At 40.7% G+C, this 12,238-nt stretch overlaps 1 protein-coding gene across 1 annotated transcript in view; it reads left to right on the forward strand.

Annotated features, from left to right (window-relative positions):
- The first annotated feature begins 3,231 nt into the window (after positions 1-3,231).
- LOC140934554 (uncharacterized) overlaps positions 3,232-12,238 on the forward strand; it is a 76,114-nt gene continuing 67,107 nt past the window's right edge. Inside the window, 7 exon segments of the mRNA XM_073384159.1 lie at positions 3,232-3,504; positions 4,325-4,469; positions 4,990-5,239; positions 5,739-6,171; positions 7,029-7,161; positions 8,190-8,452; positions 8,455-8,488. Coding sequence (XP_073240260.1) covers positions 3,232-3,504; positions 4,325-4,469; positions 4,990-5,239; positions 5,739-6,171; positions 7,029-7,161; positions 8,190-8,452; positions 8,455-8,488 — 1,531 coding nt within the window.

The following is a 12,238-nucleotide window of genomic DNA, read 5'->3' on the forward strand; positions in this document are numbered from 1 at the left end:
AATAGTCTTAAATTAATTATTTTAATAAGTTACAAAAGTGGAATTTTCTATCCGAGAGTCTTTGACTTTCTTTTTTATATTTCTTGCTACATATATTTTATAAACGTCGTTCAACAACTCTTCTTTCGCTTTAAGTAGATAAGCGTTAACTAAGCTTGTTAGTCATGCTTAGTGCTTGAGAAATGTTTGTAGGTACAAGAGTGTTGCACCACGCAACAGAAATGACAATTGAGTAGTCCTAACGTAAAACCAAAACATAACATTATGCATTTTTTATCACAAATTTTATTAAACATTTAGAGGTAAGTCTGTTCCGTTAAGACAGAGGAAGGATCTTAAATTATCCTACACTCGGCTTGGGTTGGAATATATCAAAAAGTGCTTTTAAACTGTAAGTACATCCAATACTTCTCCCTTTGCTTCCATGGCCAGCAGTCCAGAAGTTACAGTTGGCAACGTCTAGATCAAGTCTTAGGGTAATCATATATAGAAGTAAAATGACTTAATCGCGAGTCAAAATTTTTTTATACTGATATCTTACATATCTTACATAAAGGATCGGAATTTCTAAGCCCCAGCCGACGACTCACGAAGGTGATTCAGTTTCACTTAAATAATTCTTGAAACTGAGGCGTTAAAGACACTGTCTAGCTAAGGGAGGCCGCCTTCAGCCTAAGGATGTAACGTTCCATTCTCGAGTCACTGAAACAACTAAACTGCACCTTAATCTAAATTATACGAGATACTCGACAAGATAACTGTAACACCGAGGTTAGGGAAGTAAAAAGCTGTTCACATATCGAGGACCTTAGTTTAAGGTAGGCAAGTTTAGTGCGTACGCTATTCAGTTTACTAAAACTTAATGGGAGCTTTTGGTATTACGTAAGTTAATTTTAAAACATTTGCTTACTGGCATCTGTTTCTCTTTTTCTCCCGTACTTATAATTTCTCTAGGAAAACCTTTACGTAAAGGAATTTAAGGAAAGGAGTTGAAAGTTAATCCCAATCCCAAGACCAGTTGCGGAAGCCATGGCAGCTGAATGTGTTCCAAGTGTTTTATGGAAGAAAAAAGCCTTTGTGTCCATCGCAGTTTTGCTTACGGTAAGATTAATTGAGGTGCATTTTCTCCCAGTCTCTAGATATTATGTTATCACGGAGTAGTATACTGAATAGATGATTAATTTTTGAGTTCATCATTTAATTTGCCAGTTTTGATGAATCATGACGTTCATAGGTCGCTCGTTAGGAACGAAACAATTTTCGAATGAATTATTCATGATCATTCATCCTTCATCTCAATTCGACGCCCAAGCTATAGCCGAGTATGAATGTTTGTTTATCGGACAGTGGTGGCCTAGTCTCCATTTATTACGTTAGGCCGTGAAGTTGAAATAAGTTAAGGAGGGCATGTTAAGCAATCATTGGGTTTTTTCGGAAACCATTGTTCCAAAGTTAAGTAATATGTTCTGGAGTGGGCATCATTTGCTTTCTTTTGTATTGCGTCCTTGGTGATCCCACTATTCGCAATATCAACGCTATGTTTACACCCGAAGCGATGTTTCCTGATTATTGTTGTTTCCGGATTTATTTACTTTTAGGGTATTGGGATTCGCAGGTGTTTTCACACATCAGTAAAAATCCAAAATCATTTACTGTACTTTGATAAAAACTGTTCACTTTAAATTCCAAATTCAGAATCTCAGGCCACGCCACCAAATCCGGACCTTGTTATTTCGGATTCACGCATCTACCATGTAACGAATCCGATACCAAAATCATTGGACTTGTGACGTGTTCGATAAAATCTCCTCTGGTGTCAACCTAGTCCAAGTTGAAACTGGAAATCACACTGTTTCTTATGGAGGAGTCAAAGTATAAGAGAAAAATATCCCACGACACTACAAACTAAACCGTCTAATAAGATGTACAGGTTTTTACTTTCCAATGGCCATTTCAGAGCAACCGCGACGCCAATGCTTTGGACCGCAAAATATCCATTGAAAAACAGCTAAACCTACTTTTTATCCTTAAATTGTGCATGTAGGAATTTTCTATTCACCATTATACGTGTACTTACATCGATCATTCCCATTCTATTTATTAAGAAAATTCAAAATTGTCTTTTTGTATGATTTCGCAGATTATTACAAGCGGGAAATCTCTACCTTTTAGGGGTAAGCACATTGACTTTTCTTCCTGTGGTCATTTTAATACAACTGTTATAGTTGCAAGTAACTCACAAGTGAACTGAACTGTTTCAAGAAGTATTGGTAAGGGTAATGAAGCCTAATTTCACTGATGGCATCGTACTGATGTACAGCGGTAACAATTTTGCGTCTGTCCTATTCTAATAGCTATACACTTGTAAATTGTACTTGTAAAATTTTTATTGAATTGACCCTTGGATGATATAGTTAGTTGTAAAAGCATTCCCTCCACAAATTTCTCCTACATGTCAACTGTCCCTCTCTACCGGCATCTCTAAAAGACGAACGCCCCCTAAACCGCTCATTGGTCCCGTAACTGATCTTAAGAGCTATTTACATGATACTGGAATGACTTTCATTCTGGAAAGGTGTTCATTCCGTCGCCACGTGTCTGTATTTATTCGTTGACCTGATACTGCTTTTAAATCCGGGTGAAATTCTTATTCTGGTATAAAGTTTCATTCAAGTATATTGTAAGCTGAGAATGGACTTCGTTCCAGGTTGAAAATTGCAAACCGTGTAGTATGGTGGTCCATGAGCATCTGATCTGGCGCATTTACTGCGAACGAGAGCTAACGCCCTAGGCCGAGCCGGTCGATTTTATCATCTGAATGCTGTGCTAACTTCACTCTGGAACGAAACTCATTATTCAAAATTATTGCAGTATCAAGTAAACAGCCCATTAAACCTTTTCGAATTACTTTACTCTCAAATATCTCCGCTCGGAAAATGCTCAGATGATTGCGGTCGCTTCTGAACACTTTCCGATGGCCCGGCTTTTTGAGCTTGTCTCTCGAGAGAAAAACAATAGTATCCATTCCTTGTTTCCACATTATTGGAGGGTAACACTGGCACTTTTTCATCAGATTCCCCTAGAAACTTGTTGGGAAATTTTAATATAGTCTTACTTGTATCGGAATAAAGTTTATTTTATTTAGACAAACTATATGAAAGAAATAGGTGAAGGAGAAAATCGCGGATTGTCTTCTTTTCTTATTTAGACCTGTGCAACACACCGTTGGGAATGTCCAACTTCCAAATCCCAAGCCATAACCTACATGCTTCTAGAGACACAGCATACTGGGAGAGATGGAATGCTAGAATAAATGATAATGTCAGCGGATGGTGTGTGGGATATTCAACCGACCGAGAATGGTACCAGATCACGCTTGACGCTGAACATTACATTACTGCTGTTGCAAATCAAGGAACACACAGGGGGTTTGTGTATGAGTTCTCTCTGGCTTTCAGCCGAGGTCTTGGTTGGTTCGACTACAAGGAAAATGGAACTATCAAGGTATGAAATATTATGATCTCACTGACCGAGGCCGACTGTAATAAAATAGTGTACAGAAATTTTCGAGAAATTAAACAGGCCTCTTTTGTAATACTATGATATAGTGACTAGAATGGATACTCCAAAGTCAGGTTAACACCTCATATTTAGTAAAATGTTAAGTTGTGGTCTGGGTCTTGTTTCTATAGATAAGATTGAAGGCCCCACTTTTTTTAGGAAAGCTGTCCTGAAAGAGGGTCATCCCTTGACCGTGTTGCCCCGGATACGCGGATAAGCGAGCAAAAGTGTCGGCAGGGCTAAAAGGGTGACCCGGCCAGGCGGGTAATTCCTTTCTCTAGCCGAGTCAACGTTTTGTTTTTCATCAGCAAACAACAACAACAAATTTATTGTACCCAAAGCAGAATATTATAGCAGTTTACAAGTTGTTAAATTAATCCGTTAACCAAAAAGGGTACTGACTTCCTGAAGTAACTAATAAGTTAAAAATGCCAAGAAGCCAGAAAAAGATTCATACAGTTTGCAGGTTTTCTAAAGAAATGAAGGAAACATTGGCTCGCTTGGGGAAGCTAGGGCAGGCGAATGTCCCTTCTTCCTAGGACAAGTTTTCTCCGGATAAATGGTGGCTAAGCTATTGTTATCTGCGATTTTCCTTGTGGCTGTCCCTCAGTCTGAACTCATCTTCTTGTATCGGTTGTCTTATAACGCTGTTTTAAGGCCATTCCAGGTCAGAATTTTAGCCTCACTTTTTGACCATCTTCTTGTTTTATTTGTGATGTCATTATGATTAATCATTCCTTTTGTATATGTTTTCTCTCTGCAGAAATTCCGTCGCAACATATTGGACTTCTTTCGTACAGTTTCAATACACAACCTGTCGTTTCCAGTAAGAGCAACGGTGATGCGAATCTACCCCAAAAGAGCTATTGATGACGTTTGCATGAGACTAGAAATCTACGGCTGTCTAGGTAAACGTTCCAGATGTTCGTTTTCAATTTTAAGCAATCTAAAAAGAGGTTGCTTCATGGGAGAGAAAGAGAAATAGGTCAGGGCTCTCATTCCCTTTACGAAGTTGCCTCTATTTTAAGAGTTTTGAGTCTCAGCTTGTTTTCACGAATACCTTGAAAATCGATTGCTACTGACTGTTTTTCTCAAAGGGCTAATGGGAATTAGTACACAAAAAAAGCAACGAATCCTCAAATACAGATCTGAAAAGCAGTACGTATGTTTCACTTTACCCGACTTATTGTTAACTTTTAAAATACAGTGAACGAAGCTTTCTATCAGCTTTGGCTGGCGTGCAAGAGAAGCTAGCTTCGCTCACTTAAAATTGGTTAATGATCACTAAAGCAATCATACCTTAAATAGTTTGCTAGTTTCGATTATCTCTTGTTACAGATGAAACCAAATGGTGCTAAAAGATAGAATAAAAGATCACTCCTCGCTACTTTTCTTGTGTATTGCAATTGTAAATCTTTTTTTCTTTAGCTTGTTTGGATTCATTTGGTATTGGAGAGAGGATCATTTCTGACAAAGCCATGATCTCCTCAACTACAATGGGTGTTGGGTTCGAGCCCTTCCATGGTCGTCTGAGGGGCATGTCAGGAAATGGTTCCTGGTGCGGTAAATCTTCTGATTTGGATCCATATCTACAAATTGATCTTGGAGACAGGTTTCAGGTCTCCATGATTGCAATACAAGGAAATGAACTCTACGAATGGGTGCAAGAAATTTGCAGGTATACGTTAATTGATGGGGTTTAGCCATTTAAATATATGTCATGGTGATGTTGTTTCTTTATCTTTCTAAGCCTCGATAAGCCGGCTACCAGTATGACAAATAATGAGAGGGATCTTTACATTTTAATGTTAATTGGTCTTTTTAGCTCAGTTGCATGGAAGTCTGCTGAGCGGGAGGCTTGGGTTCATAAACTCACCGTGCATGCGAACGCACTTAAATTTTTCGCGCGTAAATGAAATAGAGGTAATGTATGGAACGTCGCTCGTAAACGTAAAAGTTGAATCTCGCTCAATTTTTACTTAACGCGCGACCTTCTATATATCGCCTCTATTTTATTTACGCACATAAAAGTTACGCGACAGTGGAAATCCACCCTAAAGCTCGCCAATTCTTTTCTTCGTTACGCTTTCCAGGAGAGGAACGCGTGACCTTGGTTTGTGGTTTTGTGACTTGAAGATCATTAACGTAACATAGTCTTTTTTCGTTGTCTTACACAGAGCAGAGTCAAATCAAAGTTCTTTGCTGAGCTCAACTGAAAATATCACGGTTGGAAACAATTCCGTCGGAAATAATTTTTTTATAAATGCTACAATGGCCAGTAATTCTTCAGGAAATATTACGCTTACAAATGTCACATTGGCTAACAATTCTTCGGGGAATATCACGATTACAGATGTCACATTGGCTAACAACTCCTCTGGGAATATCACGATTACAAACATTGCAGTGGGGCAAAATTCTTCTACGGACGCGCTCAATGTCACTGAATTTAATACAAATACCAGCAATGCTACGCTTAACAAAGCAGAAAGTCCACCCTGTCAAGAAATCCTCGAAATTCGAAGGAGGGCCTTTGTAGAAATGTTTAAGTTATCGTACAGCGACAACAGCGAGCAGTGGAGTTACTATCACGAAGGAGGGAAAGTGAAGGTATGTTGATTCATTATACATGCTATTTGCACGCGATTCTGTGAACCAAGAACCCGTTTAACCTGCCGTTTAACCTTGCAAATATATCACTTGTTATACCAATGAGAGCACAGTTGTAATTCGGCCGCCGTCATTGCTCCCCGCCACTTCGCCACTTTGGGACGTTTCGTGAGTGAGAGACGTCTGTAGTTTAGCCACAAATATTCCGTAATGATGACATCAGTTTATTCAGAATCTATCAGTCTTTCAGGTCAAAAACATTAACGTCTGTCTCGTGCGGCTGTATTTCGAGGATGAGGTGGCCATTGGTAGCTCGACTATCCTTATCTCGTCACTCAACGCCTTTCCTGAGTGATACGTGACGAGATCATGAAGCGCTGTCTAGGAGACTGAGGGAACTGTACTTTAGTTTGGTTTCTTTGAACAGGCTATCGATTGTGGTTGGAGGAGGAGAGGGAGTGCAGCGTGGAGTGTTGAGAAGGGGAGAGACTCCCGTCTCCGTCTAATTACGCTTTCTTACCCTTTCCTTGTCCTATCCTGCATAAAGGTAGATTTAAAAAGTGGGTTAAATTTAACGTGCGTATTAGGACGGAAAAGGCGCGCATATCGGTGAAAGTTGAGGAAGTTCAACCTTCACGTCCACGCGCGACTTTTTAAACATTGCCTCTGCTTTTTTTATGGTGCATTTCCAAGTTGAACCTCGCTCAACATTTACGTCTCTGCCCGACCCCTTCTATATCGCCTCTATTTTATTTAGGCATGTAAAATTCATGTCTGTAGGGACATTTCCCCTTGTTCATTTCCTTTCTTTCTATTTTATACGTTGTTAATGAATGAGTGCGATTCCGGTTTGCTAGGAATTTGAAGGAAGTACCGATACATTTACTATTGAAGTGAGAAGTTTGGAGCTGACCGCTCGATACATTAGAATACATCCTGTGACATATAAATTTCGACCATGTTTGCGAGTCGAGATTTATGGGTGCAAAGGTATAGTATGATATATGATGGTTTATCTGCTGTGATATAGCTTCGTTCCTCTTTATCATTCACTGTATTTTAATACCTTAGACAAATAAATTGCACACTTCTGAACAGTTCTAGGTTCTAGGAGACGGCAAAAGATCTTGCGAAACCTGGACATTGTCTTGCATCGCCAAGGGCTCTAGTCTGCTACACAGCCGTTTCTAGTGTTGTCAAGCAACGCTTCTCCCTACTAGTGGGGAGGAGCGTTGCGTGACGATACTAAAACAGGTGTGTAGTAGAATACAGTGGCTCTAAATACCCTTTACCTTTGCCTTTCTTACGTGAACTATTCAAGAATATGTGAGCATTAATTTTTTGTGCTAACCCCTTAAAAAGGAGAGCTGGATAAACGGCTCTACTTTTCTACCGTGCCTTTTGTCCGAAAAGGCAATAAATGCTTCCTGACACCCATGGCGCCGTCTGGTTGATCGGCGCCGCGATTTTTTTTAGCAGACATCAGGCAAGGTTACTCCGGAAAGGAAAATTTTCTTATCACGAAAAATGAGAAAATCACGCGTTGTTTAGTCGCAAACCGCTCTGAACCTTCAATGTACGTTCGATCCTAAAGAAATTTTTCTCCAAGGATTGTGAAAGATTGTGAAACTTCGGCATTGTGAGCCGTTATGTACGTGTTCCACATCCAACGTAAAATTGGCGGCCAGTTGGCCAGAAATTTTGGCATTTTGGCATTCCATTTTTTGCTAGTAAGGTTTGTAGTTGAAAGATGCGGGAAAAAAAAATAATATAGCAACTATGCTGAGCGTTCCGGCTATGTAATCGTGTCAATTTCGCTTTGGATCATGTATGATCCAAAATTGCGGTTCACTTTGTTGAATGAAAATTTTGTTAATATCAAATGGAATTTCAAAGCCGGCACTGAGAGCAGTCAGTGAGTAAAACGTTTGTCACATTTTTTTTTGTTTGTCATAAAAAAATAATGTCCTCTTCTGATCGAACCTAAGGACGGTATTGTTGTGTTTTTTCTTCCACAGAATGTACAGACGCTCTTGGGGCCGGCTCAGGGCACCTGCCCAACAAGGCGATGACAGCGTCTACTTTCTTGGGCCCAGGCTATCAACCTTGGCTTGCTCGTTTGTTTAATCCGGACGGGGCCTGGTGCTCAGTCACAAATGACGAGCACCAGTTCCTCCAGATTCAGTTTGCTCAAATTCGGCTGATTCGTGAGCTGAGGATTCAGGGATCTGTCGCCAAGAAAGCTTGGGTTAAGGCGTACAAGCTAGAATATAGCGAATATGGCGAGACGTGGGCAACATACGACAATCTGGGACAGGTATTAAAAAACTAATGTGATTACATGATTGTAATGTGATCACAATGACACTATGTGGTGTCATGGGATGTCATGTGATCACAATGACACCATGCGATGTGATTAATGCGATCGTATCACATGATCACTTCCAAAAAAGACTTTAATAATTTCATTTCCATAAGAAAAGATTATTACATGTTTAGTTACTGACCGTTCAAAGAACCTTTAAAAAATTTGCACTATTCAATTCTTCGATATTGGCCGTCTTTTTGAATAATGCTTATTACTCTTGCCTTCCTAGGCTCTTCCTATGCGTTACGCCATTTCGTCAATTGACGGGAAACACAAGTGGTCTAAAAGTCACTCTTTCCATAAGTTTTGCGCCAAAGGACGGAATAACATGTTGCAGAGGATGAACTTTGAAGGCTTTTGAGTTTGAAAATATTCAGTAACTAAACACTTTGACATGTTCTTATTTGAGGGTACAAAATACTGTCCTTTCCTGGGTGTCTTTGTTCGCTGAAACCAAATATGAATTTAGCAACGCGTATTTGCCAATAGGTTTTACACCTTATAGTAAATCGTATTCTTCATGTTCTTGTTTTGCTTGTAACGGAAGACCGAATGTCGGCGAAAGTTAGGTAAACAAAACCGTGGAAGTCACTAACCAGATGAAAAGCTTACAAGTTGCTCAAAGCGGGAGCCAAAGGTAGTTACGGGTTATTCTACATGGTTGAATTCACATTTCCTTCTCAGGCCACGACTGGGCTAAGGCTGTTGCTGATTTGAACGTTGACCTCTTACATATTCGAAAATGGTGTTTCGAAAATCGTCTTCTCCTGAATCCTGATAAAACTAAGCTTATTGTTTATGGAAGTTGCAAAGTTTACAAAATCTGCCGGATATATCCGTCTCTCCCTTTTAGGAAAAGAACTAATACCGGCGCACGTCGCTTAAGACATAGTCGTGACTTTTGACTCTAGCATTACTTTTCACGAGTTTATCGTTAAACCAGTTTCTTCCTGCTTCTCAAGTTTAGCTCAGATCAGCCATGTTAAGCACGTGTTTGACAGATCGACTTTAACCACAATAATTAACACCAGAAACCCATAAGGGGTTTTCAACTTCTTATGAGTTTCTGTTAACACTCAACGTCTAGTATAAAAACGGTAAATAGGACAGACGCATTAAACGTCTGAAGACTTTAACGTCTTCTGTTAAGTGCTTCGATTAGACGCTCTTAACACACGACTTTAACGTCTCAGACGTTGAATGCAACTAGTATAAAAACGGGACCCCGTAAATGGGCGAGTTTCGTATTCCCCGGGCGGCCTAGGACGATTGCTTGTTTTTGCGTGAAAGCGAGGCTAAGCGGGTCACTTCTCAACAAAAAGACAAACAAAAATGAGAAAACTGCGTTTGAGGTGCCGAAAAAAAGAAAATTTGAAACGTTGAAAGGTTCCGGAGGCTTCAAAACGTACTTACAGGTTTGAGAAATCATTGTTTCAAACAGCAAAAGAGAAATCAGCTCGTCATCACTGAGAAAAACAACGAGCCTAACCAGAAATCGACCGAAATGGAGTTCAATAAAAATGGACGATGGTTTCAAAATCCTTAGGCACTGAAGGTAATTTAATGTTATTTCAGTGATGGTTAAAAGTTCTTAAAGCCATACCTTCAATTGGAGTGGATGTACTTGTCGAAAGCCTGCAAGTTAAACTGAAACCTTATTTTTAGTTTACTTTTTTTCTAACGAAGCGAATGCAAAATCTTTAAATTAACCGACGGGGCAGACGTTCTGCATTGATTCCCTGCACTATGAGAAAGTTAAATCGGTTTCAACAAAGGTGACTAAAATAGTATCAGTTAAGTTAGTTTCGAGTATAAGGCACCTTTAATAACACGAGCGGCCTTATTACCCTTGCTACCCTCGTTACACCTTGTTACCCTTGTTACCCCTTGTTACCCCCTTGCTACCCCTTGTTACCCCTTGTTACCCCTTGTTACCCTTGTTACCTTTGTTACCCCTTTTTACCCCTTGTTACCCCTTGTTACCCTTGTTACCCCTTGTTACCCCCTTGTCACCCCTTGTTACTCTTGTTACCCCTTGTTACCCCTTGTCACCCTTGTTACCCCTTGTTACCCCCTTGTTACCCCTCGTTACCCTTGTTACCATTGTTACCCTTGTTACCCTTGTTACCCCTTGTTACCCTTGTTACCCTAGTTACCCCTTGTTACTTTTGTTACCCTTGTTACCTCTTGTTACCCTTGTTACCGTTGTCACCCCTTGTTACCCTTGTTACCCATTGTTACCCCCTTGTTACCCCTTGTTACCCTTGTTACCCCTTGTTACCCTTGTTACCCCTTGTTACCCCTTGTTACCCCTTGTTACCCTTGTTACACCTTGTTACCCCTTGTTACCCTTGTTACCCCTTGTTACCCTTGTTACCCCTTGTTACCCTTGTTACCCTTGTTGCCCCTTGTTACCCTTGTTACTCCTTGTTACCCCTTGTTACCCCTTGTTACCCCTTGTTACCCTTGTTACTCCTTGTTACCCCTTGTTACCCCTTGGTACTCTTGTTACCCCTTGTTACCCTTGTTACCCCTTGTAACCCCCTTGTCACCCCTTGTTACTCTTGTTACCCCTTGTTACCCCTTGTTACCCTTGTTACCCCTTGTTACCCCCTTGTTACCCCTCGTTACCCTTGTTACCCTTGTTACCCTTGTTACCCTTGTTACCCCTTGTTACCCTTGTTACCCCTTGTTACCCTTGTTACCCTTGTTACCCCTTGTTACTTTTGTTACCCTTGTTACCTCTTGTTACCCTTGTTACCGTTTTCACCCCTTGTTACCCTTGTTACCCATTGTTACCCCCTTGTTACCCTTTGTTACCCTTGTTACCCTTGTTACCCTTGTTACCCCTTGTTACCCTTGTTACCCCTTGTTACCCTTGTTACCCTTGTTACCCCTTGTTACCCCTTGTTACCCTTGTTACACCTTGTTACCCCTTGTTACCCTTGTTACCCTTGTTACCCCTTGTTACCCCCTTGTTACCCCTTGTTACCCTTGTTACCCTTGTTACCCCTTGTTACCCTTGTTACCCCTTGTTACCCTTGTTACCCTTGTTACCCCTTGTTACCCCTTGTTACCCTTGTGACCCTTGTTACCCTTGTTACCCTTGTTACCCCTTGTTACCCCTTGTTACACCTTGTTAGTCTTGTTACCCCTTGTTACCCTTGTTACCCCTTGTTACCTCTTGTTACCCTTGTTACCCCTTGTTACCCTTGTTACCCCTTGTTACCTCTTGTTACCCTTGTTACCTCTTGTTACCCTTGTTACCGTTGTTACCCTTGTTACCCCTTGTTACCCTTGTTACCCCTTGTTACCCTTGTGACCCTTGTTACCCTTGTTACCCCTTGTTACCCCTTGTTACCCCTTGTTACCCTTGTTACCCCTTGTTACCCCCTTGTTACCCCTTGTTACCCTTGTTACAGTTGTTACCCCATGTTACCCCTTGTTACCCTTGTTGCCCCTTGTTACCTTTGTTACCCCTTGTTACCCCTTGTTACCCCTTGTTACCCTTGTTACCCCTTGTTACCCCTTGTTACCCCTTGTTACCCCTTGTTACCCTTGTTACCCCTGTTACCCCTTGTTACATTTGTTACCCTCGTTACCTCTTGTTACCCTTGTTACCGTTTTCACCCATGTTACCTTTCTTACCCCTTGTTACCCCCTTGTTACCCTTGTTACCCCTTGTTACCTCTTGTT

This window comes from Porites lutea, chromosome 4 (genome assembly GCF_958299795.1).
Source record: "Porites lutea chromosome 4, jaPorLute2.1, whole genome shotgun sequence".
In the NCBI taxonomy this organism is placed as follows: domain Eukaryota; kingdom Metazoa; phylum Cnidaria; class Anthozoa; order Scleractinia; family Poritidae; genus Porites; species Porites lutea.